Source organism: Salvelinus sp. IW2-2015, linkage group LG3 (assembly GCF_002910315.2).
Source record: "Salvelinus sp. IW2-2015 linkage group LG3, ASM291031v2, whole genome shotgun sequence".
In the NCBI taxonomy this organism is placed as follows: domain Eukaryota; kingdom Metazoa; phylum Chordata; class Actinopteri; order Salmoniformes; family Salmonidae; genus Salvelinus; species Salvelinus sp. IW2-2015.
Genome location: NC_036840.1, coordinates 21,681,212 through 21,704,979, shown reverse-complemented (window position 1 = coordinate 21,704,979; position 23,768 = coordinate 21,681,212). Strand labels below are relative to the sequence as shown.

The window sequence follows — 23,768 nt, the reverse complement described above, 5'->3', positions numbered from 1 at the left end:
GTATGTATGGAGGAGTGGGCCAAAATCCCTGCTGCAGTGTGTGCAAACCTGGTCAAGAACTACAGGAAACGTATGATCTCTGTAATTGCAAACAATATCCCTCTCCAGCGTTTTGAGCTCCGTTTCAAATTTATAAACGTTCTATTTATCAATTTTTTTAATAGTATCTGATCGTTGTGTCATTACTTTGCGTATGTAAGCTTTAAAAGCCTCCCAAACAAGTATCTGTTTCGCACTGTCATTGTTTGTTTCAAAGAATATTGTAATGTTTGCTTTAAGGAATTCACAAAACACCTTGTCTTGTAAGAGGCTGGTGTTCATTCGCCAACACTTCAATGTTTCTCTTTCTTCTCCTATTCCAAACGTCAGATCAATGGGTGCATGATCTGTCATAGTTATTGTGCCCACACTGCAAGCACCCACTTTATCTATGAGAGAGTGAGATCAAACAGTAGTCTATGCGGGAATAAACAGTATGCTTATTCGAAAAGAATGTGTAATCATGAGCGGTTTGATTGATCAGTCTCCATATATCATAAAGACCAGCATCTTTACACAGTGTTGGAATTGCTTCTTGAGTTTGAGGTCCTGTTTTTTAAATGTATTATTATTTACAATGACGGCCTACCCCGGCCAACTCTGGGCCAATTGTGCACCGCCGTATGGGACTCCCAATCACGGCTGGATGTGATACAGCCTGGATCGACCAGTTTTAGATTAATCTAAAATGCATCAGGGACCTGATTATAATCCCTCCCTAGTACCAGAGGAAAATCATCTAAATCCAGTATTATTTTGCAAAATAATTGATGTCACTTGTTAAATCCACTTCAATCAGTATAGATGAAGGGGAGGAGGCAGGTTAAGGAAGGATTTTTAAGCCTTGAGACATGGATTGTGTATGTGTGCTATTCAGAGGGTGAATGGGCAAGACAAAAGATTTATGTGCCTTTGAACGGGGTATGGTAGTAGGTGCCAGGTGCACCGGTTTGTGTCAAGAACTGCAACGCTGCTGMTTTTTTTATGCTCAACAGTTTCCTGTGTGTATCAAGAATAGTCCACCATCCAACGGACATCCAGGCAACTTGACAATTCTGTGGGAAGCATTGGAGTCAACAAGGACCAGCATCTCTGTGGAGCGCTTTTGACACCTTGCAAAGTCAATGCCCTGACAAATGGAGGCTATTCTGAGGGCAAAATTGGGGGTGCAACTCAATATTTGGAAGGTGTTCCTAATGTCTGGTATAAATTCAGTGTGTGTGTCACCTCCGTGAACACATTTCTCTTGTCCTGAACATCCTTGGAAAAGTCAGGGAAAAACTCCACCTTTGCCCCTTTCCAGTGAGAATTTCTAAGAGCTTTTGCTCTAAGCCAGACCTTCTCCCTGTCGGTGTATTGTAAGATTTTCACCAGGTTGGGGCAGTGTCGTCGCTGTCCGATGTGTTCTCTCGATGGTCCTAAAATGTCTTTCACACAATCAAATAACATTTTATTTGTCACATGCACTGAATACAACAGGTGTGGGCCTTACTGTGGAATGCTTACTTAACCAAGAAAGCAATTTTAACAAAATAGAGATAAGAAGATATTTACTAAATTAAGTAAAAAAGTTTAAAAAAAAAAAAAGTTAAGTAACACAAAATAACAATAATGAGGCTATATACAGGGGGTACCGGTACGGAGTCAATGTGCGGGGTACAGCTTAGTGGAGGTATTTTGTACATATACAGTGGGGCAAAAAAGTATTTAGTCAGCCACCAATTGTGCAAGTTCTCCCACTTAAAAAGATGAGAGGCCTGTAATTTTCATCATAGGTACTTAATATGACAGGACAAAATGAGGGGGAAAAATCAGAAAATCACATTGTAGGATTTTTTATGAATTTATTTGCAAATTATGGTGAAAAATAAGTATTTGGTCAATAAAAAGTTTCTCATACTTTCTTATATACCCTTTGTGACAATGACGAGGTCAAACGTTTTCTGTAAGTCTTCACAAGGTTTTCACACACTGTTGCTGGTATTTTGGCCAATTCCTCCATGCAGATCTCCTCTAGAGCAGTGTGTGTTGGGGCTGTTGCTAGGAACACGGACTTTCAACTCCTCCAAAGATTTTCTATGGGGTTGAGATCTGGAGACTGGCTAGGCCACTCCAGGACTTGAAATGCTTCTTACGAGCCATCCTTCGTTGCCCGGGCGGTGTGTTTGGGATCATTGTTATGCTGAAAGACCAGCCACGTTTCATCTTCAATGCCCTTGCTGATGGAAGGAGGTTTTCACTCAAAATCTCACGATAGATGGCCATTCATTCTTTCCTTTACACGGATCAGTCGTTGGTCCTTTGCAGAAAACAGCCCCAAAGCATGATGTTTCCACCCATGCTTCACAGTAGGTATGGTGTTCTTTGGATGCAACATCAGCATTCTTTGTCCTCCAAACACGAGAGTTGAGCTTTTACCAAAAAGTTTATTTTGGTTTCATCTGACCATATGACATTCTCCAATCTTCTTCTGGATATCCAATGTCTCTAGCAAACTTCAGATGGGCTGGACATGTACTGGCTTAAGCAGGGGGACACGTTCTGGCACTGCAGGATTTGAGTCCCTGGCGGCGTAGTGTGTTACTGATGGTAGGCTTTGTTACTTTGGTCCCAGCTCTCTGCAGGTATTCACTAGGTCCCCGTGTGGTTGGGATTTTTGCTACCGTTCTTGTAATCATTTTTGACCCACGGGGTGAGATCTTGCGTGGAGCTTAGACTGAGGGAGATTATCAGTGTGGTCTTGTATGTCTTCCCATTTCTGATAATTGCTCCACAGTTGATTTCTTCAAACCAAGCTGCTTACTATTGCAGATTCAGTCTTTCCAGCTGGTGCAGGTCTACAATTTGTTTTTTGGTGTCCTTTGAACAGTCTTTTGGTCTTGGCACTGTGGGAGTTTGGAGTGTGACTGTTTGAGGTTGTGGACAGGTGTCTTTTTATAACTGATAAAGTTCAAACAGGTGTATTATACAGGTAACGAGTGGAGGACAGAGGAGCCTTTAAAGAAGAAGTTACATGTTTGTGAGAGCAGAATCTTGCTTGTTTGTAGGTGACCAAATACTTATTTTCCACATAATTTGCAATAAATTATAAAAAATCCTACAATGTGATTTTCTGGATTTTTTTTTCTTCTAATTTTGTCTGTCATAGTTGAAGTGTTACCTATGATGAAATTTACAGGCTTCTCATCTTTTTAAGTGGAGAATTTGCACAATTGGTGGCTGATAAATACTTTTTTGCCCCACTGTGGTAGGGGTAGAGTGACTATGCATAGATAATAAACAGCGAGTAGCAGCAGTGTAAAAACAAAGGGGGGGGGGGGGGGGGGGGGAGTTCAATGCAAATAGTGGTTGCATTTTATGAATTGTTCAGAAGTCTTATGGCTTGGGGGTAGAAGCTGTTAAGGAGCCTTTTGGACCTACACTTGGAGCTCCGGTACCGCTTGCCGTGCAGTAGCAGAGAGAATAGTCTATAACTTGGGTGACTGGAGTCTTTGACAATTTTTTGGGCCTTCCTCTGACACCGCCTAGTATATAGGTCCTGGATGGCAGGAAGCTTGGCCCCAGTGATGTACTGGGCCGTACGCACTGTCCTCTGTAGCGCCTTACGGCCGGATGTCGAGCAGTTGCCATACCAGGTGGTGATGCAACTGGTCAGGATGCTCTTGATGGTGCAGCTGTAGAACTTTTTGAGGATCTGGGGACCCATGCCAAATCTTTTCAGTCTCCTGAGGAGGAAAAGGGGTTGTCGTGCCCTCTTTACGACATTATTGGTGTGTTTGGACGATGATAGTTTGCTGGTGAGGTGGACACCAAGGAACTTGAAACTCTCGACCCGCTCCACTACAGCCCTGTTGATGTTAATGGGGGCGTGTTCGGTTCACCTTTTCCTGTAGTCCATGATCATCTCCTTTGTCTTTCTCACATTGAGGGAGAGGTTGTTGTCCTGGCACCACACTGCCAGGTCTCTGACCTCCTACCTATAGGCTGGCTTATCGTTGTTGGTGATCCGACCTACCACCGTTGTGTCGTCAGCAAACTTGATGGTGTTGGAGTTGTGCTTGGCCCGCAGTAATGGATGAACCGGGAGTACAGGAGGGGACTAAGCATGCACCCCTAAGTGTTGAGGATCAGCGTGGCAGATGTTTTGTTGCCTACCCTGGGGGCGGCCTGTCAGGAAGTCCAGGATCCAGTTGCAGAGGGACGTGTTTAGTCCCAGGATCTTTAGATTAGTGATGAGTTTTGTGGATACTATGGTGTTGAACGCTGAGCTGTAGTCAATGAACAGCATTCTCACATAGTTGTTCCTTTTGTCCAGGTGGGAAAGGGCAGTGTGGGGTGCGATTTTATTTGACCTTTATTTAACTAGGCAAGTCAGTTAAGAACAAATTCTTATTTACAATGACGGCCTAGGAACAGTATTTGTGCCCTGTTCAGGGGCAGAACGACAGATTTGTACCTTGTCAGCTCGGGGATTCGATCTTGCAACCTTTGGGTTGCTAGTCCAACGCTCAAACCACTAGGCTACCTGCTGCCCCGATTGAGATCGCGTCATCTGTGGATCTGTTGGGGCGGTATGCGAATTGGAGTGGGTCTTGGGTTTCTGGGATGATGATGTTGATGTGAGCCATGACCAGCCTTTCAAAGCACTTCATGGCTACCGATGTGAGCTGTCAAATTATGGTTGCATACACCTTAATTAAGGAGGACAGTACACCATGAGTCACAGAACATTGAGTCAATTAACCGCTGGCTGCCTCTCCACCACAGTAAGCACTGAGCTAGGCTGAAACACCTGCATTTTGGAACTGCCTTACTCAAGAAAGCAAAAAAAGAGACCATGTTTGTTTGCAAACTGCTATGTGAAACGTATTAATGCCAAATAACTACACAAAAGTGTTTATCTTAACAGGTGGGGCAGAGCCCTGAATGACGGGTCGCCACTGCATCCTGTCACTCGTTAAACAGTTACATATTGATGACAGCAAATGGTGATGCAAGTCTAACCTGCAGTCTAATGCGATTTAATTACCTGTGTTATTCAGTGCAGGATGGGCTACTACCACCTATTTCGACCACATTTTGAAGTGGTTTTGTATTTTCTAGTGAAGAAGCGAGTCATGTGGGGGTGCGGCAAGGCGTTCGAAGAAGGGGACCAAATACAAATGAATGGCATTCGTTGGTTTAACAAGAGCGAGTGCTGCTCAGCAATTGTGTATTTTCAGTCAGCCGTCTCATTTGTTTTCTTAATTTTACTTACAAAGTTGTCGATTTGTAGCTTCCAACTTGCAAGTGTACATGCATGAGAATGGGAGTTGTTTTTCAAATGACTTAAGACTTCACAATGTACAAAATGTATAAGAAACAATATTTCCAAAAATGATGGCATGAGTTAACTGACTAACATTCCGGATTTCGCCAGGACACTAATGAATTGCCTTTGTAATTCAATGCAAAAGTAACCTACATGTACCTCTCCAAATGTGTCCCCATAGCCTTCACCAATGTGCCCAACTTTCCCTTTCCTTCACTGCCGGTCTGACCCTATGGCCTGCCCTCCCTGTTTTCGGCACAGGGAAAATGTTTGTAAAGGGTGTCCAAGGTTAAACGCAAAATTTAAATTCCTAAAAAGTGTTTATTCCAGAACGACATTTCCACATTTGACAGTAAACTTAGTTCCACACATTTCTAATGACTGTCATCATTATATTTAACAAACAAATGAACTAGTTAACCCTTTTATTTGACAAAAAGATAAATGAAAAATATATTATGGTGACACCTTAAGTTGACCGCGTGGATTTAGTAGAATGATGAACGGTTTTACAAACATGACATTTTCCTATTATCAGATGTTGAATGTGTTCTGTAACATTTTATAACCTGTGACAAATTAAATCTCAAATGACAAACAAAATGTAGATKCATAAAAAGCTTGAGGATTCTACAAAAACCTAAAAGCCAGAGAATTGAAAAGACTTGGAAGAGATTTAATGTATTAATAGAACAGTTCAGCATATTTCAGTATGTGTGCCTTCTGTCCTCTTCACAATACCATCCCTCCACCCATGATCTCCATCCTCTGCAGAGAACAGAAAAAGATCACAGTTTATATATTTGTACTACCCATTACAACAGGAACAGACATTGTACAATTTTATGCATATTAGGCTTATGGGTTGTTGTATGTATACTGAACAAAAACGCAACATGCAACAATTTCATTGATTTTACTGAGTTACAGTTCATATGAGGATATCAGTCAATTGAAATGAATTCATTAGYCCCTAATCTATGAATTTCACATCACTGGGAATACAGACATGCATCTGTTGGTTACAGATTAAAAAAATAAAAATGGGTCTCAGGATCTCATCACTGTATTTTTGTGCATTCAAAATGCCATTGATAAAATGCAATGGTGTTCGTTATTCGTAGTTTATGCCTGCCCATAACCCCACCGCCACCATGGGGCATGTGGTCTGCGGTTATGAGGCCGGTTGGACGTACTGCCAAATTCTCTAAAATGACGTTGGAGGCAGTTMATGGTAGAGAAATGAACATTAAATTATCTGGCAACAGCTCTGGTGGACATTCCAAGTGCACGCTCCCTCAAAACTTGAGACGTCTGTGGCATTGTGTTGTGGGACAAAACTGCAAATTTCAGAGTGGTCTTTTATTGTCCCCTGTACCAGGTGCACCTGTGTAATGATCATGCTGTTTAATCAGCTCTTTGACATGCCACACCTGCCAGGAGGATGGATTATCATGGCAAAGGAGAAACGCTCACTAACAGGGATGTAAACGAATGTGTACAAAATTCTAGAAAAAGAAGCTTTTCGTGCAAAATTTCTGGGATCTTTTATTTCAGCTCATGAAAAATGAGACAAACACTTTACATGTTGCTTTATATTTTTGTTCAGTGTATGTATGAGTATATTTAGGGGTTCACAACAAAGCTGATATGGGAAAAATAAATAAATCCAATCACTGACTTTGTTTTGTGGAACACCCCTCCTGCCCCTTGTCACCAGAAACAACTTAAATGACGGCAGTCTCAGACTAATGCATGTAGCGAACGACAAAGCAACGGAAGAATTTAATGTGTTGTCCTCCATCTTGACATTTTGGAAAACCTTAAAAATATTATAGTCATGAACCATAAGTCCAAAGACCACAATGTGGCATGTAGGCCCATGGTACATCTCTTATCTCRGTTTGAGAAAAGCTAAGGGATTGGTTAAGAGATGGCTGAGTTACTGATAAAAATCAGGAAATCAGACTTGATGTGTCCATTTAAATCCACTCCACAATGGCCTATCAACTTTAGACTTTTTAGGGTCATCAAAGACATTACCATGATGAACCATGTTAATTTTGGCATTGATATCTTAAAGAAATAAGGGCTTGTTAGCTAGCATGAGTCATCTCAGCCATTTTCTTGTAAAACAGCTCAGATAGCTAGCGAAATGCTAATTCACAATGCTAACGTTAGCTAGATAACGTGTTAGCTAGACTGCTTCTAGACTTGGGAGCTCATGGGGGCTTCAGGAGCCAGCAGGTTAGATGATTCCACCATGGGCAACAAATGGCTACTAGAACTGAACTGATGTACATGGGGCAATGAAATTTGGTATGTGAACCTTATAAACTCAGCAAAAAAAGAAACGTCCCTTTTTCAGGACCCTGTCTTTCAAAGATTATTGGTAAAAATCCAAATAACTTCACGATCTTCATTGTAAAGGGTTTAAACACTGCTTCCCATGCTTGTTCAATGAACCATAAACAATTAATGAACATGCACCTGTGGAACGGTCGATAAGACACTAAACAGCTTACAGACGGTAGGCAATTAAGGCCACAGTTATGAAAACTTAGGACACTAAAGAGGCCTTTCTACTGACTCTGAAAAACACCAAAAGAAAGATGCCCTGCTCATCTGCGTGAACGTGCCTTAGGCATGCTGCAGTACTTAATGCAGCTGGTGGCCACACCAGATACTGACTGTTACTTTTGATTTTGACCCCCCCTTTTGTTCAGGGACACATTATTCCATTTATGTTAGTCACATGTCTGTGGAACTTGTTCAGTTTATGTRTCAGTTGTTGAATCTTGTTATGTTCATACAAATATTTACACATGTTAAGTTTGCTGAAAATAAATGCAGCTGAGTTTACGTCCTTAGAATCTTTGAATATAAAGTCACCAGACCAGTTGGTGGCAGTATATATTATTGGCACCAGAGGATACTAGAGCAATAATTATTGATCAAGTGGACTTTGTCTGATGCAAATTTAAGATTATGCAGGTGGACATTGTGGATTTTCGTGATTCGTATAATCACATAGTTGCCCTCATTTTTTATTTAACCTTTATTTAACTAGGCAAGTCAGTTAAGAACAAATTCTTATTTACAAGGACGGCCTAGGAACAGTGGGTTAACTGCCTTGTTCTGGGGCAGAATGACAGATTTTTACCTTGTCAGCTCGGGGATTCGATCTAGCAACCTTTCGGTTACTGGCCCAACGCTCTAACCACTAGGCTACCTGCCGCCCCTTATGTGGTCTGAACGCAGTGAAAAGTGGATATTTTATTAGGTCAAATTTAAAATGGCATGTCCTGCCACTTTCAGCCAGCGTATTACAGCTGTGAGAGTGTATCGAAGTATTTTGGAACGKTAATGTGGAGTGTTCCAACAGATTTCAATTCTAAGTGGTAATGCTTTCAAAAACTGCACGTAAAGACAATTCCTACATGATAATGCATGCTTTGTTATCCAACTGATCATGTATTTTCTGTCATCCTGTGAACCCTGTTCATTGCTGCTAGCAACTATGATTTTTGCTGTTTTTCGTCTTTTTTTAATCACAACAGCACAGGTAAGATTTCCAATGTATTCATTACACATGACAAACCTGAAAAAGAAGTTAATAATCATCCTATAACACATAAGAGAACAGGAAATTGGACGGATAACAGCATAGAAAAAAATATCACCTGAGGCGGTTCTATGAAAGCGAGCCAATCAGAAGAGTGAGTTGGGAGAAGACCCATTGACTGACACTTGTAGATAGCCAATGCCGAGCCCAACAGGTTCCCTACAGAATAGACCAGCCCCTGGAGCCACTGCTGGTTAGAGTTCTCCAACAGCTTGAATGCTGAAGAGAGAAAGGGCAAGAGTGAGCAGTGATAACTCGCTTATAAACGACATTATACAAARCGGGTAGTTAGGGTCCCAGATGCTGATTGGCTGAAACGTTATTTCAGCTTTGTGTAGATCAGACAATATACCACAGATATGACACAAATACTTATTTACTGTTCTACTTATGTTGTTAACCAGTTTATAATAGCACTAAGGCACCTCAGGGGTTTGTGATATGGCCAATATACTCCGCTTTGCGTTGTGCCTAAGAACAGTCCTTAGCCGCGTTTGATTGGCCACTATAAACTGGGTGGTTCGAGCGCTTAATGCGGATTGGCTGAAAGCCGTGGTGAATCAGACCGTATACCACGGGTATGACAAAACATTTATTTTTACGTTAGTAACCAGTTTCTAATAGCAATAAGGCACCTCTGGGGTTTGTGATATATGGCCAACATACCACGGCTAAGGTCTGTGTCCAGGCACTCCGCGTTGCGTCGTACAAAACAACCCATAGCTGTTGGTCTGTGATATATGGCTAATTGTACCACGGCTAAGGGCTGTGTCCAGGCACTCACCCCATACATGGAAAAACAGATAGTCCAAAAATAAATCAAAAGGAAGTTCTGGAGAGCTCAATGACAAAMGTTGGTGAACACTGCTGTAGTCTCAAAGAGCTAGGCACTGGCAGAGCTACTCTTTGGCGTATTTGTACAGCTGTAGTGACGATTGTATTGTATTATGGATCTCCTATATCTGGTTCAACCTGCCCAGAGACTATGGATGAAAATGTGCACTTTTGATAACTGACTCATACATTGACTGATGTGGAAACAAATGTTGATTGAGGTGCACTGTCTGTACCTGTTGAAATACATTTCTTTCATATTGTGAGATGCAGGGCACCCTTGCAAAAGAGACATTGGTCTCAATGGGACTCCCTGCTAAAAGAAAGGTAAAAATATATATACAATAAATACTCACTGGCAGACATGGACATGAGAGCCTGGATGGGCCTCCAGGCCATCATACAGACCATCATGATAGGGAAGATTGAGATGGTGTTCCCAGACATGTACATGATGAACAGGTTCATGGGAATCTGCTTCAGAGGGCCCAGGGCCACGTCCCAACAACGCTGTTATAGAGGAGGGAGGAGGTAGAGAGAAAGGGTGATGGGGTAAGGAAGGGAGAGCAAGTTAACAACAATATATTAATAAAGTAAGATGAAAAAGTAGAAAACGCAAACTTTGTGAACAATACATCATGATGTTGTGAAATCACCCTCTTCTGGTGACCTACCTTTTCCACCAGGTTTTTGTCTGTTTCCTGGATGCTGGTGTCTGGGACTGGTTTGTCTGAGTATCCAATGGGGTACATCACATCTCCCTGGTTACTCTGTCTGTCTCCACGACCCCTGGAAGACAAAGAGGACAGTTAGAGGGCGATCCATGGGGAAGAGGTCGGAACAGAAGCTTTAGGTTATAGATTAGTTATAACAAGGTGGATCTTGAAGCATTTCATGCCTGTTTATCTGTGTAACTGTTGATCTGGACTCATTTGAAATGTCAGCACAATATCAAGTGTATCAGACAGGATGARAGTGGGGAAAGATAGAGGTTATGTCAAAGGGCAGGCCGGTTTCAAACAAATGCAGACACTGACATTTTTTATTTATTTAAAATGTAACCTTTATTTAACAAGGCAAGTCAGTTAAGAACAAATTCTTATTTACAATGGCGGCCTATCCCAGSCAAACCTGGGCGGCGCGCTATGGGACTCCCAATCACGGCCGGATGTGATACAGCCTGGATTCGAACCAGGGACTGTAGTGATGCCTCTTGCACTAAGATGCAGTGCCTTACACCGCTGCGCCACTCAGGAGCACTGAAGACGTGAGCAGTAAAATGCAGTCTTACCTAGCATTGCCCAAGCTCAACTCCAGAGCCCATTTCATCCTCCTAGCTCCTGCTCCTCTTGTGGACACTGCCCCTCCTCCCTGTCCCCCTGGAGACGCCATGGCAATGTATAACTATGTTGAACCACAAGAAGAACACAATATTATAACATGAAAGGAACATGACTGAGTGACATTTGACAATGACCAAAACATAGATATTTTATTTTTGCTGCGCTTCATAGAAGATCTTGCTAGTGTCAGCGACTAGGTTATTCCTAACCCATTCAGCGCCTATTGACGACAGTATCTTCTGGCTGGGGGTGTTCTGTTAAGAGCCCCGGCAATCGTTCTGAACGTTTAAATGCATCGCTTACGGTAAGGTTTTGGTTAACACAAGGAGCGTATCTTTCATATCTGCGAGGAATAATAATAAAACATGTTAAATTAACACACGTTATATGGCTGATAGTGTTGTTTACGGAAAGACAGGGGAGGCCCACTGTGTTAATTAGCTATGTAGCGTGCCCCCGAAAAACGTTTCGCAAGCGATGTTTGACGTTTCTAAACGTTAAAACACAGCGTCGGAATGGACAGTTACGGATAGTATTTCTTAAACTAGGCTATTCCAAGACAACCCCTGACTAGCTACGAAGTGAGGCATTGGCTTGACATAAAGCAAGATGGGGGTGAAATGTTCAGGTTTCTTAGTTTAACGTTACCTATCTAAGTTAGCAGCTAGGCCATCATTGCTGGTCATACAAATACTTGTATTACATATGCACTAGGGTTAGACTATAGGTTTATGGACTAACGCTACGCTACATGACACACAATTATGATGCTGTCCAGTATTGCATTCATGAAAACTGGTACTACTGCTAACAACGTATAAACATGCATAGTTAGCTACTGCTAGGTTAACCGAAGCAGCTAGCTAGCTTGTTAGCTCACACATCTAGCCAGAGAAAGAGGCTTAAGAGATTAAATGACAACACTCCTCACCTTAGAGACGTTCCAACTAGTGTTTACTTTACTTTTATGTTACTCTCGAGCAGAATTAGCCAACTGTACGTGAATATTCGTCTAATTATTCACAAGCAGTTAATTCAGCTTAAATCGACGACATACGATGGCCGGGCACACAATAGTGACGTTTTAGTATTGGCGTCGCGCTTCACTTCTTCTTAAAATGTTATGTCAGACTATACCTATTGGTGTATTTCCGCCACCTACTGTACGGGGTATTGAAACCAAAATAAATCAAACAACAATCCAACTCGTTCAGTCACATTCAAATCACATCCCTACACAGGCTCAGGTGCATCAATCGACAGGATTCCTTGTAATGCCTCTGCAGAAAAATCCCTGAGTCAGCTGCACTTACAATGATGCCTATTTTCTCAGATTTTCTCTGTTTGCGCTTTGCAGTTGATAACCAACATAATGAGAAGGGAGACTCATCAAAAAAACAATAGAGTGGATGTTAGTGTGCTTCTGCACTCCATCTACCATGCGGTCAGTCATTGTGCACCAACCACTTGATCCAATTTTTCACGTACAGTGTATTCGGAAAGTATTCAGACCTCTTCACTTTTTCCACATGTGTTGCTGCACAGCTATTTTCAGGTTTTTCCAGAGATGTTCAATCGGGTTCAAGTCCGGGCTCTGGTTGGGCCACTCAAGAACATTCAGAGACTTGTCCCGAAGCCATTGTCTCTGCTGTGAGCTTAGGGTAATTGTCCTGTTGGAAGGTGAACCTACACCCACAATCTGAGGTCCTGAGCGCTCTTGAGCAGGTTTTCATCAAGGATCTCTCTGTACTTTACTCCGTTCATCTTTCCCTCTATCCTGACTAGTCTCCCATTCCCTGCTGCTGAAAAACATCTCCACAGCATGATGCTGCCACCACCATGCTTCACCGTTGGGATGGTATTGGCCAGGTGATGAGCGGTGCCTGGTTTCCTCCAGACATGATGCTTGGCATTCAGGCCAAAGAGTTCAATCTTGGTTTCATCAGACCAGAGAATCTTGTTTCTCATGGTCTGAGAGTCCTTTTGGCAAACTCCAAGCAGGCTGTCATATGCCTTTTACTGGGGAGTGGCTTCTGTCTGGCCACTATACCATAAAGGCCTGATTGGTGGAGTGCTGCAGAGACGGTTGTCCTTCTGGAAGGTTCTCCCATTTCCACAGAGGAACTCTGGAGCTCTGTCAAAGTGACCATGGGTTCTTGGTCAGGTCCCTGACCAAGGTCCTTCTCCCCTTGATTGCTCAGTTTGGCAGGCGGCCAGTTCTAGGAAGAGTCTTGGTGTTTCCATACTTCTTCCATTTAAGAATGATGGAGGCAACTGTGTTCTTGGGGACCTTCAATGCTGCAGACATTTTTTTGTACCCTTCCTCAGATCTGTTCCTCGACACAATCCTGTCTCAGAGCTCTATGGATAATTCCTTCAACCTCACGGCTTGGTTTTTGCTCTGACATGCACTGTCAACTGTGGGACCTTACATAGACAGGTGTGTGCCTTTCCAAATCATGTCCAATCAATTGAATTTAGTGGACTCCAATCAAGTTGTAGAAACATCTCAAGGATGATCAATGGAAACAGGATGCACCTGAGGTCAATTTTGAGTCTCATAGCAAAGGGTCTTAATACTTATGTAAACAAGGTATCTGTTTTTAATTTTTTATAAATTTGCTAAAAATTCTAGAAACCTGTTTTCGCTTTGTCATTATGGGGTATTGTGTGTAGATTGATGAGGATGTTTTTTTATTTAATCCATTTTAGAATAAAATATCAAAATGTGGAAAAAGTGAAGGGGTCTGAATACTTTTCGAATGCTGTATATTGCTTTGTATTTACTTCTAGTGCCACCCCAGAGATAACACTCTTGATAGGCGCCCTGCTTCGAAGATCCATACATGACACATTTCAATCCGACATATTCTTGAGGCGCAGAGCACGCTCCTTCTGTTCCATAGAAACACAAAAAAACAAAATAAGCCCAGCTCTCATTATTCTCATCTACGCCATCTCATCCAACGCATCCACAATTTTAATTGAGACGCCAATCGGATCTCCCAGGTAACAACATTGATCTAAAACCCTTATTACAACCAAAAATGTTTGTTGAGACACATGTAGGAGTCACAAAACGGCCGGCGGGCAGGCTCTCTTAAGGAGGCGGGGACTAGCCTTAGTTTTTCATAGAATGCTTCTGCTTTCAGGGATATTCAAGGGGCAAGAGCTTTTTGAGATATGCAGTACTGCAGACTTTCATTTGCCCTGTAATCGGGTTATTCAGATCTGAACACCAGGTAAGTAGACTCTGCAGCCCTCAATCTCCCAATTTCAATACCCCTGCTATATCATAGTTGACGTCTCTCACCTTCCCTGTCGGTCATACTGTCAAAGAAAAGCCAGTTGTCAGGGCGGGGCCCGTGCTTGATGAAGCTCACCTAGTGACTGGTCTCGAAGCACGTCACAGCAAAGAGAGCCAATCGCTGACAAGTGTGTACCTGATGGAGGGAGGAAGAGAGAGGGGAGGGAGAGAAACAAACAAACAGAGATAGAGAAGGTGGAGAGGATTTAGTTGGTCACGCAAAAGGGACTTATACAAATCAAAGTTTATTTGCCACATGCGCCGCTACAGCAATTGTAGACTTTACCGTGAAATGCTTATTTACAAGCCCTTAACCAACAGTGCAGTTCAAGAAGAAGAAAATATTTACCAAGTAGGCTAAAATAAAAAGTCATAATAAAAAAGTAACAATACAATGGTACTGAATTCCGATTGGGTAGAGTTGTATGTAGCTATAGCAGTGAAATTGTCCCATGAGGCGGATCTAGCATCAGCGTCACCTCCACCAATCCTACCCTTAAAGCTAGAATCCGCAGTATGCATTTGAAGCAATAACAAAGCTGTCACCCAGCTTCTGCTTTTGTAAAAAGCTGAGGAATGGGCCTGGAGAAATGCAACCACTCTCAAACTCATAGACAGAGCTATGCATGCAAGGACTGACCATCCATGATATCAAAATGGGATAGTTCACCCAAATTACAAAATTACATATTGGTATCCTTACCCGGTAAGCAGTCAGTCTATAGACAAGCTGTGACAGCAATCCATGTTTTGGTTTGGTTTCCCTGGGACTGTTTCCACATGCTAACATTTTAGCATTTGTGGCACAAATTCTATTCAAGTAATGTGACCAATATTAGCATTTTTTGCGCATCATGTTCAAATCATCTATACATTACTTTATTTACCTTCATAATCAATTTGAGATACTTCTGGATGATTTGGACATGCACGAAAAATGCTGATATCAGTCCCATGACTTGAATGGGATTTGTGCCACAAATGCTAAAACATTAGCATTTGGAAACGGTGCCAGGGAAACTAAACCAAAGCAAGGATTGCTGTCATAGACTGTTTACAGTGTAATGAAACCAATGTGTTATTCTATACAGTGTCTGTTTACATTTACGTTTTTACAAACATTGGATAAAAAACAAACATATATTTTAGGTTCTGATGGGGAACAAAAGTTGAACTAAGCTCATGAGGCATTTAGAAGTTATATTAAGGCAGTTCCCATACCAAGCGGTGATGCATCAAGTCAAGATGCTCTCAGTGGTGCAGTTGTATAACTTTTTGAGGATCTGAGGGCCCTTGACACATGTTTTCATGGACCACGGTAACCAGGCCCCAAGTATCTGGTCTGGAGCGTGAAACCACTAGCTCTGCTGGTCAACTACTGTGTAGCAACCTAGCGGTGCCAAAAGCCCTGGTCTGCCTTAGAAAGCCTATGTAAATTACAATCGACAGAATGGCGGCTTTGGCCTCTAAAATGTGTGTATTATGGTCAAGTTTGATCCTGATGGTGAATTATTTTACAGTTCGCTACAAATTGAGATATTTAATTAAATAGTGGTCCATTCTGACTACTACATTTGTTGTCACGCCGGACCACGTGCTGACACAGACCAATCACTGGCCGACAGGCTACAAGGAGGCTCCCGGTTGACTCTCTCAGGCAGGATGAAAACCACTACATCGACCGTGATCCTTAGCTTTTATTTATTTATTCAAAACATACAATATAGTTGCAGTGAAGCCGCTCAACAACTACATCATACCAATCATCCAACAGATTCCCATTCAGAGCAACACACAGAAAGAAGCATCCAGGGTCAATGCCCTGCTCAAGGGCATGTTGACCGATCTACCACCAGGCCAAAAAACGTGAAACCGAACCCTCCAAGATCCCCCCACAGTTCCCCAATAGCTGTCCCTCAACCATTCGAGACCCCTCCCACAGTCCCCCCAGGAATAAAAATAAAAAAWACAATTAATTCCATTCCCCATCCCCAAGAACACCCCAATGCACTAAAAACCAAGAAAATGAACTAAAGAGAAAAAAGGAAAAGACCGAAGAAAACAGCAAACAACAATGCAAAAAAAAACAAAAAACAAAGGACATCAAGGAAACTAAAATCATAACAGCAATGCCAACTGTATATGTTTGTGTGCATGTCTGGCACTATTACATGTATATGTGTGTTCTTGTGTTTATTTGAATGAGAGTGTGTGTATATGCATGTGTACAAACACCTGCACGGCATCAGCCTCAGGCAAACCGGTATTAGTTGTAAAAACACTGCCACTTAGTGTCATTCAAATGTACTTTTTATTATGTTTTATTTTGACTTTTATTTGTATTTTTTATTTTATCTTTGACCATAATTCTATCTCCCACACAGCAACTCCACTCCCACTTATCTCCAATTACACATACCAACACTAAGCTTACCTCAGCCAATCCCATCTATCTCTGCTTGCCACCCAATACATATCTTTCAACTATGCTGTGATGTTTAACGTACAATTGCAATCTATCTAATCGAATAGAATCCACAGATTGCGAGTTGAAGATAAATACTTTTACTAAGAGTATTAGTATATTAGTAATTGACTGACCCGGTCTCTACAGATCTCCTAACAGTTCTATTTATAGGGTCAATTTTAGATCAATGCTATGCATTTTCAGCCATTCCTGAACCTGAGACCAGAAACAGTCTACCTGAGGGCAATACCAAAATACATGGTCTATTGATTCTGTATCCTCACAACAAAATCTGCAGAGCTTCGATGATTTTATGCCTCAAATATTCCACATTTTGTTGGTGGCAAGAATTCTGAATCTTGCGTTGTTTTATATATCAACTCATACACCCTGTACCATGGAATCGGTACATCAAAAATCTCCTCCCAACTATTTTGCAATCTGTATTGCACAGTTGTCAACATCCTGGTTCTCAAAAGAAATTGGTATACTTTCCTATTTATGCTATTTTTATTCCTCCGCCAATTTTAAAGTAAAAAGCTGTAATCAATTGGTTGTACTCTTGGATTGAGCAGACCTTTCCGTACAATTCTGATAACTCCATGAATGACATAACTCTACCATTCCAATTTACAATATAATTTAAAAACAAAATACCCTTTTCAAACATATTTCCCATAAATACAGTTATTTTATCAATTAGCACATTTGAGTTTAGCCATAATATTTGTTCTATCTTTTCAGGGGGATGAAATTAAAATTGTAGCCAGCTCTGCAATGCTTGTTTGAAAAAGAGAGATACTTTGAAAAAAGTATAATTTTTAATTAATCAAAAATGAGACATGGCAATCTGCACAAAGGCAATTTTTAAACAACGGATTCGTTTTTCTTAGTAATCTACTTGAGATCCATTTAGGGTTCAAATACAACTTTTGAATGAGTGAAGCTTTTAGAGAGAGATTTAGTGCTTTTATATTTAATAATCTCAACCCACCCAATTCATATTCATTATATAGATAGGCACATTTAATTTTGTCTGGTTTAGCGTCCCAGATAAAGTGAAATATTTTTTGCTCATATGATTTGAAAAACGAATAAATCAGGAGTAGGCAGCGCCATAAGTAAGTGAGTAAACTGAGATATGACTAAGGAGTTAATCAGGGCAATTTTTCCATAAATAGACAGGTATTTACCTCTCCATGGTTGCAGGATCTTGTCTATTTTTACAACTTTCTATTGAAATTCATTGTGGAGAGCTTATTTATATATTTTGTGATATGAATACTGAGTATGTCTACTTCACCATCAGCCCATTTTATAGGTAAACTGCAGGGTAATGTAAAAGTTGTATTTTTTAAGGATCCAATATGTAATATTGTACACTTATCATAATTAGGTTTTAGTCCAGAGAGTACAGAAAAGTTCTTCAATGAGACATTGCAGGGATCTAGCTTGCGGACTTAATATAAAACTTGAGTCATCGGCATACATGGACACCTTTGTTTTTAAGCCTTGGATTTTTAATCCTCTAATGTTGTTATTGGATCTGATTTTAATAGCTAGCATTTCGATGGCAATAACAAATAGATATGACAGCGGACACCCTTGTTTAACTCCTCGACAATTCAAAACTCTCTGAGAAGTAGCCGTTATTTACTATTTTACACCTGGGGTTGCTATACATTATCTTTACCCATTTTATAAGAGAATTACCGAAATTGAAAAAATCCAGGCATTTATAAATAAAATCCAGTCTTACTTTATCAAATGCCTTTTCAATATCCGCTATAAATACCATTCCTGGCTTCTTATATGTTTCATGATGTTCTATTATTTCTAGTAGTTGTCGTATATTATCTCCAATGTATCGTCCATGTAAAAAACCTGTCTGATCAGGATGAACAATACCTGGTAAAACCTTTTAAATTCTGAGTGCTATGCATTTTGCTAGTATTTTTGCATCACAACATTAAAGTGTAAGGGGCCTCCAGTTTTTTAGATAGACTGGGTCTTTATATTTGCCATCTGGGTCTTGTTTTAATAATAGAGAAATCATACCTTCCTGCTGAGTACCTGACAGACTACCATTTCTATAGGAGTAGTTAAAACAATCGAACAATGGAGCTTTAACTATATAAAAAAATACTTGATATACCTCTACAGGTATGCCATCAAGCCCAGGGGTTTTTAGCCTCAATTTCTTCCTCTGTAATTTGGCCTTCGCACTGATCTTTCTGTACATTTGTACAATAAGTTCCTCGAGTTCCTTTTGTTTTTCCTCTAACTTATTTTGTATCTCTGTAGTATCGTTTATTGCTATCTACCTGTACTATTAGTTCATGGATTTCCCTTGTTAGTCTTGTCTCTTTAGCCAGAAATTGCCTTTTTATTATTGATGAACAAAGGTATCCCAAACAATAAGGGGATTTGCTGAACCTATATTATACTGGAAAAATTCAGTTATAAATTATTTTGTCTTAGTTAAAAATAAGTTGTCCTCCAGTAAACTTTGATTAAATTTCCAATATCCCCGTGGAAAATCTATAAGAGTTATGTGAATGCCAATTAGATGATGATCCTGTCAGGACCCGGTTACAAACTCGGGTCTCCGGTGTGAGAAACAGTCACTTAGTAAACTGAGCCACTAATAGTCGGCAGAACCCAGAAGATGAGGCAGACACAGCAGTACTAGAGACGGTGGTTTAATAAAGTAAAAAGGAAAAGATCTTCAGGCAAAAAATATAAATCCACACGTCAAAAGTAATTCCAAGAGAAAAAATGTATATCCTCCAAGACACAAGGAAAAATCCACAAAGTGGTAAGAAAAGCAGGGAAAAAACAAACCTCAAAAGAATAATCAAAAAAATAAACAAGAACAAAACCAGAGTACCTCAAGAAAATCCAACTAGAGAAACAAATGTTCACAGCATGGCTGGGGCTGGGTGCTAACATACAAACACAGAGCAAAGAACTGAGGAACACTAAGGGTTTAAATACTTTCAAGGGAAATGAGGCACAGGTGCAAATAATAACTGGAACAAGGGAAAAAACAAAAGGGTCAAAAAAGCACAATGGGGGCATCTAGTGACCAAAACCTGAACAATCCTGGCCAAATCCTGACAGAATCCCCCCCCTAGGAACGGCTCCTGACGTTCCTACCAGCCTTCTCAGGTTGGAGGGTCCTGAACTGACGAATGAGGTCAGGGTCCAGTATGTCTTTGGCAGGAACCCAGGAGCGCTCCTCGGGACCGTAGCCTTCCCAGTCCACCAGATACTGCCAGGACCGCTGCACCCGGCGGGAATCCAGTATCCGATGGACGGTATAAGCCGACTGGCCTACGATGACACGGGGCGGAGGGGGAGGTCTGCCTGCCCGGGATAAGGGGAGAAAAAACAACAGGTTTTAATAAAGAAATGTGAAACGTGAGATTAATCTTAAGGGTTCTGGATAAGTGCAGGCGATAAGTAACGGGATTCACTCTCCTGGCAACCTTAAAGGGACCGATGTATTTCTGGGACAGCTTGCGAGACTCCACCCGTAGCGGTAAGTTCTTAGTTGAGAGCCAGACTCTCTGGCCGAGGCGCAGGGTAGGCCCYGGACGGCGYCGTCTGTTGGCTTGTCGTTGGTACCGCTGTGAGGAACGCAGAAGATTAAGARGGGTCTTCTTCCACGTAAGCCGACAGCGTCTGATGAACCTCAAGGCTGAAGGCACTCTGACTTCTGCCTCCTGGTCCGGGAACAATGGAGGGGCATAGCCAAACTGACACTCGTGCGGGGACATACCAGTGGAGGAGGAGCGCAAGGTGTTGTGCGCGTACTCGGCCCAGACAATGAAGGACGACCATGTGGACGGGTTGTTGGAGACCATACATCTGAGGGTGGTTTCCAGCTCTTGATTCATCCTCTCGGTTTGGCCGTTGGACTCCGGGTGGTACCCTGAAGATAGACTGGCAGTGGCCCCTATGAGTTGGCAGAAGGCCTTCCAAAACCTTGAGGTGAACTGGGGACCTCTGTCGGAAACCATATCTTGAGGAATGCCGAAGACTCGGAACACATGGTTAATCACCAACTCAGCCGTTTCCTTGGCAGAAGGAAACTTAGTCAAGGGGACGAACCTGGCCGCCTTAGAAAACCTGTCGATGATGACTAGGATAGTAGTATTACCATGGGACGGAGGAAGGCCAGTAATAAAGTCCAACGAGATATGGGACCAGGGTCGGTGGGGAATAGATAAAAGGGAGAAGGAGTCCTTGAAGGCGGAGGTGAGAAGATTTGCCCTGGCAGCACACGGGACAGGCCTTGACGAAAGTGGCAACGTCTTCTTTTATGGTGGGCCACCAGAACTTTCGCTGGATGAACTCCAAGGTGCGACCTACGCCCGGGTGACAGGTGAGGCGAGAGGAGTGCCCCTACAGAAGGACCTGGGTCCTCGCTGCCTTGGGAACAAACAACCGATTGGCAGGACCTCCTTTAGGACCCGGTTCGATGGCTTGAGCTCGTTTCACGGTATCCTCAACTTGCCACGAGATTGGAGCCACGATCTTAGCGGCAGGAAGGACAGGCATGTCAGTATCTTCTCGAATGGCAGGAGCGTAGACTCGTGACAAGGCGTACGGTTTGAGATTCTTCGACCCGGGTCTATAGGTGAGGATAAACTGGAATCGATTGAAGAAAAGAGACCATTGAGCTTGTCTGGAGTTCAACCGCTCAACCGAAGCTTCTTGTCTTCACCCCTCTGAGACAGGACAGCACCAACACCAACCTCTGATGCGTCTACCTCCACCACAAAAGGTTCATCCGCAGTCGGTAGTGTCAGGATTGGAGCTGAGAGGATGCGCTGCATGAGTCCTTGGAAGGCCGTCTCAGCTTCTTTTCCCCACAGAAACCTTCCGTTGCCACCTTTGGTTAAAGCTGAGAGAGGGGCTGCCACCAAGCTGAAGTTCTTGATGAACTTGCGGTAAAAGTTAGTGAAGCCCAGGAAACGCTGAACTTCCTTAACGGACTTGGGGGTGGGCCAATCCGCTACCGCCCCTACCTTCCTGGGGTCCATCTGGACTCGACCGGGTTCCACTACAAATCCCAGGAATTGTACTCGGGAGGAATGGAATTCACATTTTTCCGGCTTAACGTACAAATGGCTGTCTAGGAGGCGTTTGAGTACTAGTCTGACATGCCATGTTCTTGAAGGGAGCTCGAAAAGATGAGGATGTCATCCAAGTAAACGAACATGAAGATGTTAAGCATATCCCTAAGCACATCGTTTATGAGCGCTTGGAACACAGCTGGGGCGTTGGTCAGGCCGAAGGGCATCACTAAGTATTCGTAGTGACCAGTAGGCGTGTTGAAAGCGGTCTTCCACTCGTCACCGGGTRTGATCCGCACAAGATGGTATGCGTTCCGCAGGTCAAGCTTAGTGAAGACAACTGCTTCCTGGAGCAGCTCAAAGGCTGTGGCCATAAGGGGTAGCGGGTAGCAGTTACGAACGGTTATGGCATTGAGTCCCCGGTAGTCGATGCAAGGACGTAATCCACCGTCTTTTTTGGCCACAAAGAAAAACCCTGCTCCCGCCGGCGAGGTGGATGGACGCATGAGGCCTGCTGCCAGAGTGTCCTTGATGTAGGTATAGCAGCTCGTTCGGGAGGAGATAGGGAAAAGATCCGACCCCTGGGGGGGCAGGTGCCCGGAAACAGGTCGATGGGGCAATCGTAAGGTCTATGGGGTGGTAGCATGGTGGCCCTCTGTTTGCTAAATACCAGTTTGAGGTCATGGTAACACTCGGGAACTCGGGACAGGTCGATGGATTCTAGAGACTCGGGAGGAGAACTCGGGGAACTCGGGAAGATACAAGTGGCTTGGCACGTAGGACCCCACTGCTTGATAGTGCCCACAGACCAGTCGATGTGAGGGTTATGGCTGTGAAGCCAGGGGTCTCCAAGGACGAGAGGGAACTCGGAACAGGAGATCAGATGAAAGTTCATCACTTCCTGGTGTTGGGAAACTGAAAGTCGCAAGGGGGTAGTGACACGAGTGACAAGTCCAGATCCCAAAGGGCTTCCATCCAACGTAGTAACCCTCATGGGGTCACTTAGAGGTCCAGAGGGAACGCCATTCTCCTTCGCCCAGACACCATCCATGAAGTTACCTGCGGCTCCAGAGTCTACCAAGACATCAGAGCAACCATGAGGGAATCTCATCTGAGTCAGAATTGGATGTTCATATGATAGGGAAGATATACAAAATTTGCAGAGAGCATATCCAACTGACATGCTCTTAGAAAAAAATATAAACTGTTAGAACCAAGACTTAAAACGAACTGATGTTGGCACAAGATGGAGGGAAAGTTGGAGCATAACTAACCAAATTACAGTTAGCGAAAATGTACACTTAATCCAGTATAAACTAATGTATAGAATAGAATTAATTATACAAGTGACAAAATTCACCAATTCTCCAGAACAAAAGCAGAGTCATGTCTTAAACTAATAATATGACTCAATAATCCATGCTTTCTGTGAATCCTATAAAGTCCGGAAGTTGTGGGCGGAGCTAGAAAGTTGGATGTCAGAAGTATTACAATGTAAACGTACTTTTAATCCATCTGTCTGCATATTGCAAGACATGACATATGGGGGTGTAGTGAGATACCCAAAGGGCTGGACGATTCTCTTCTCATCTTGAAAAAATGTATACTAAAAACTTGGAAATCAATAACACAACGAAAAAAATCTGATGATTTATTATTTAAATATTGAAAGTCTGTGGGCTACAGAGAGAAACAAAATGGTGCAGTTTCAGGCCATGTGGCGGATATTGATGCAGGCGCTGGAGATGGGGGTGTGTG

General features: G+C 42.4%; 1 protein-coding gene across 1 annotated transcript; it reads right to left on the bottom strand.

The window, feature by feature from the left end:
• Positions 1-5,651: 5,651 nt before the first annotated feature.
• On the bottom strand, positions 5,652-12,678 carry LOC111952471 (ER membrane protein complex subunit 4). Its single transcript, XM_023971165.2, has 6 exons — positions 12,084-12,678; positions 11,101-11,213; positions 10,484-10,598; positions 10,166-10,319; positions 9,034-9,194; positions 5,652-6,118 (listed from the first exon to the last, which is right to left on the bottom strand). The coding sequence occupies exons 2-6, from the start codon at positions 11,199-11,201 to the stop codon at positions 6,083-6,085; spliced, it is 567 nt and encodes a 188-aa protein (XP_023826933.1). The 5' UTR covers positions 11,202-11,213; positions 12,084-12,678; the 3' UTR covers positions 5,652-6,082.
• Between the last annotated feature and the right edge of the window lie 11,090 nt (positions 12,679-23,768).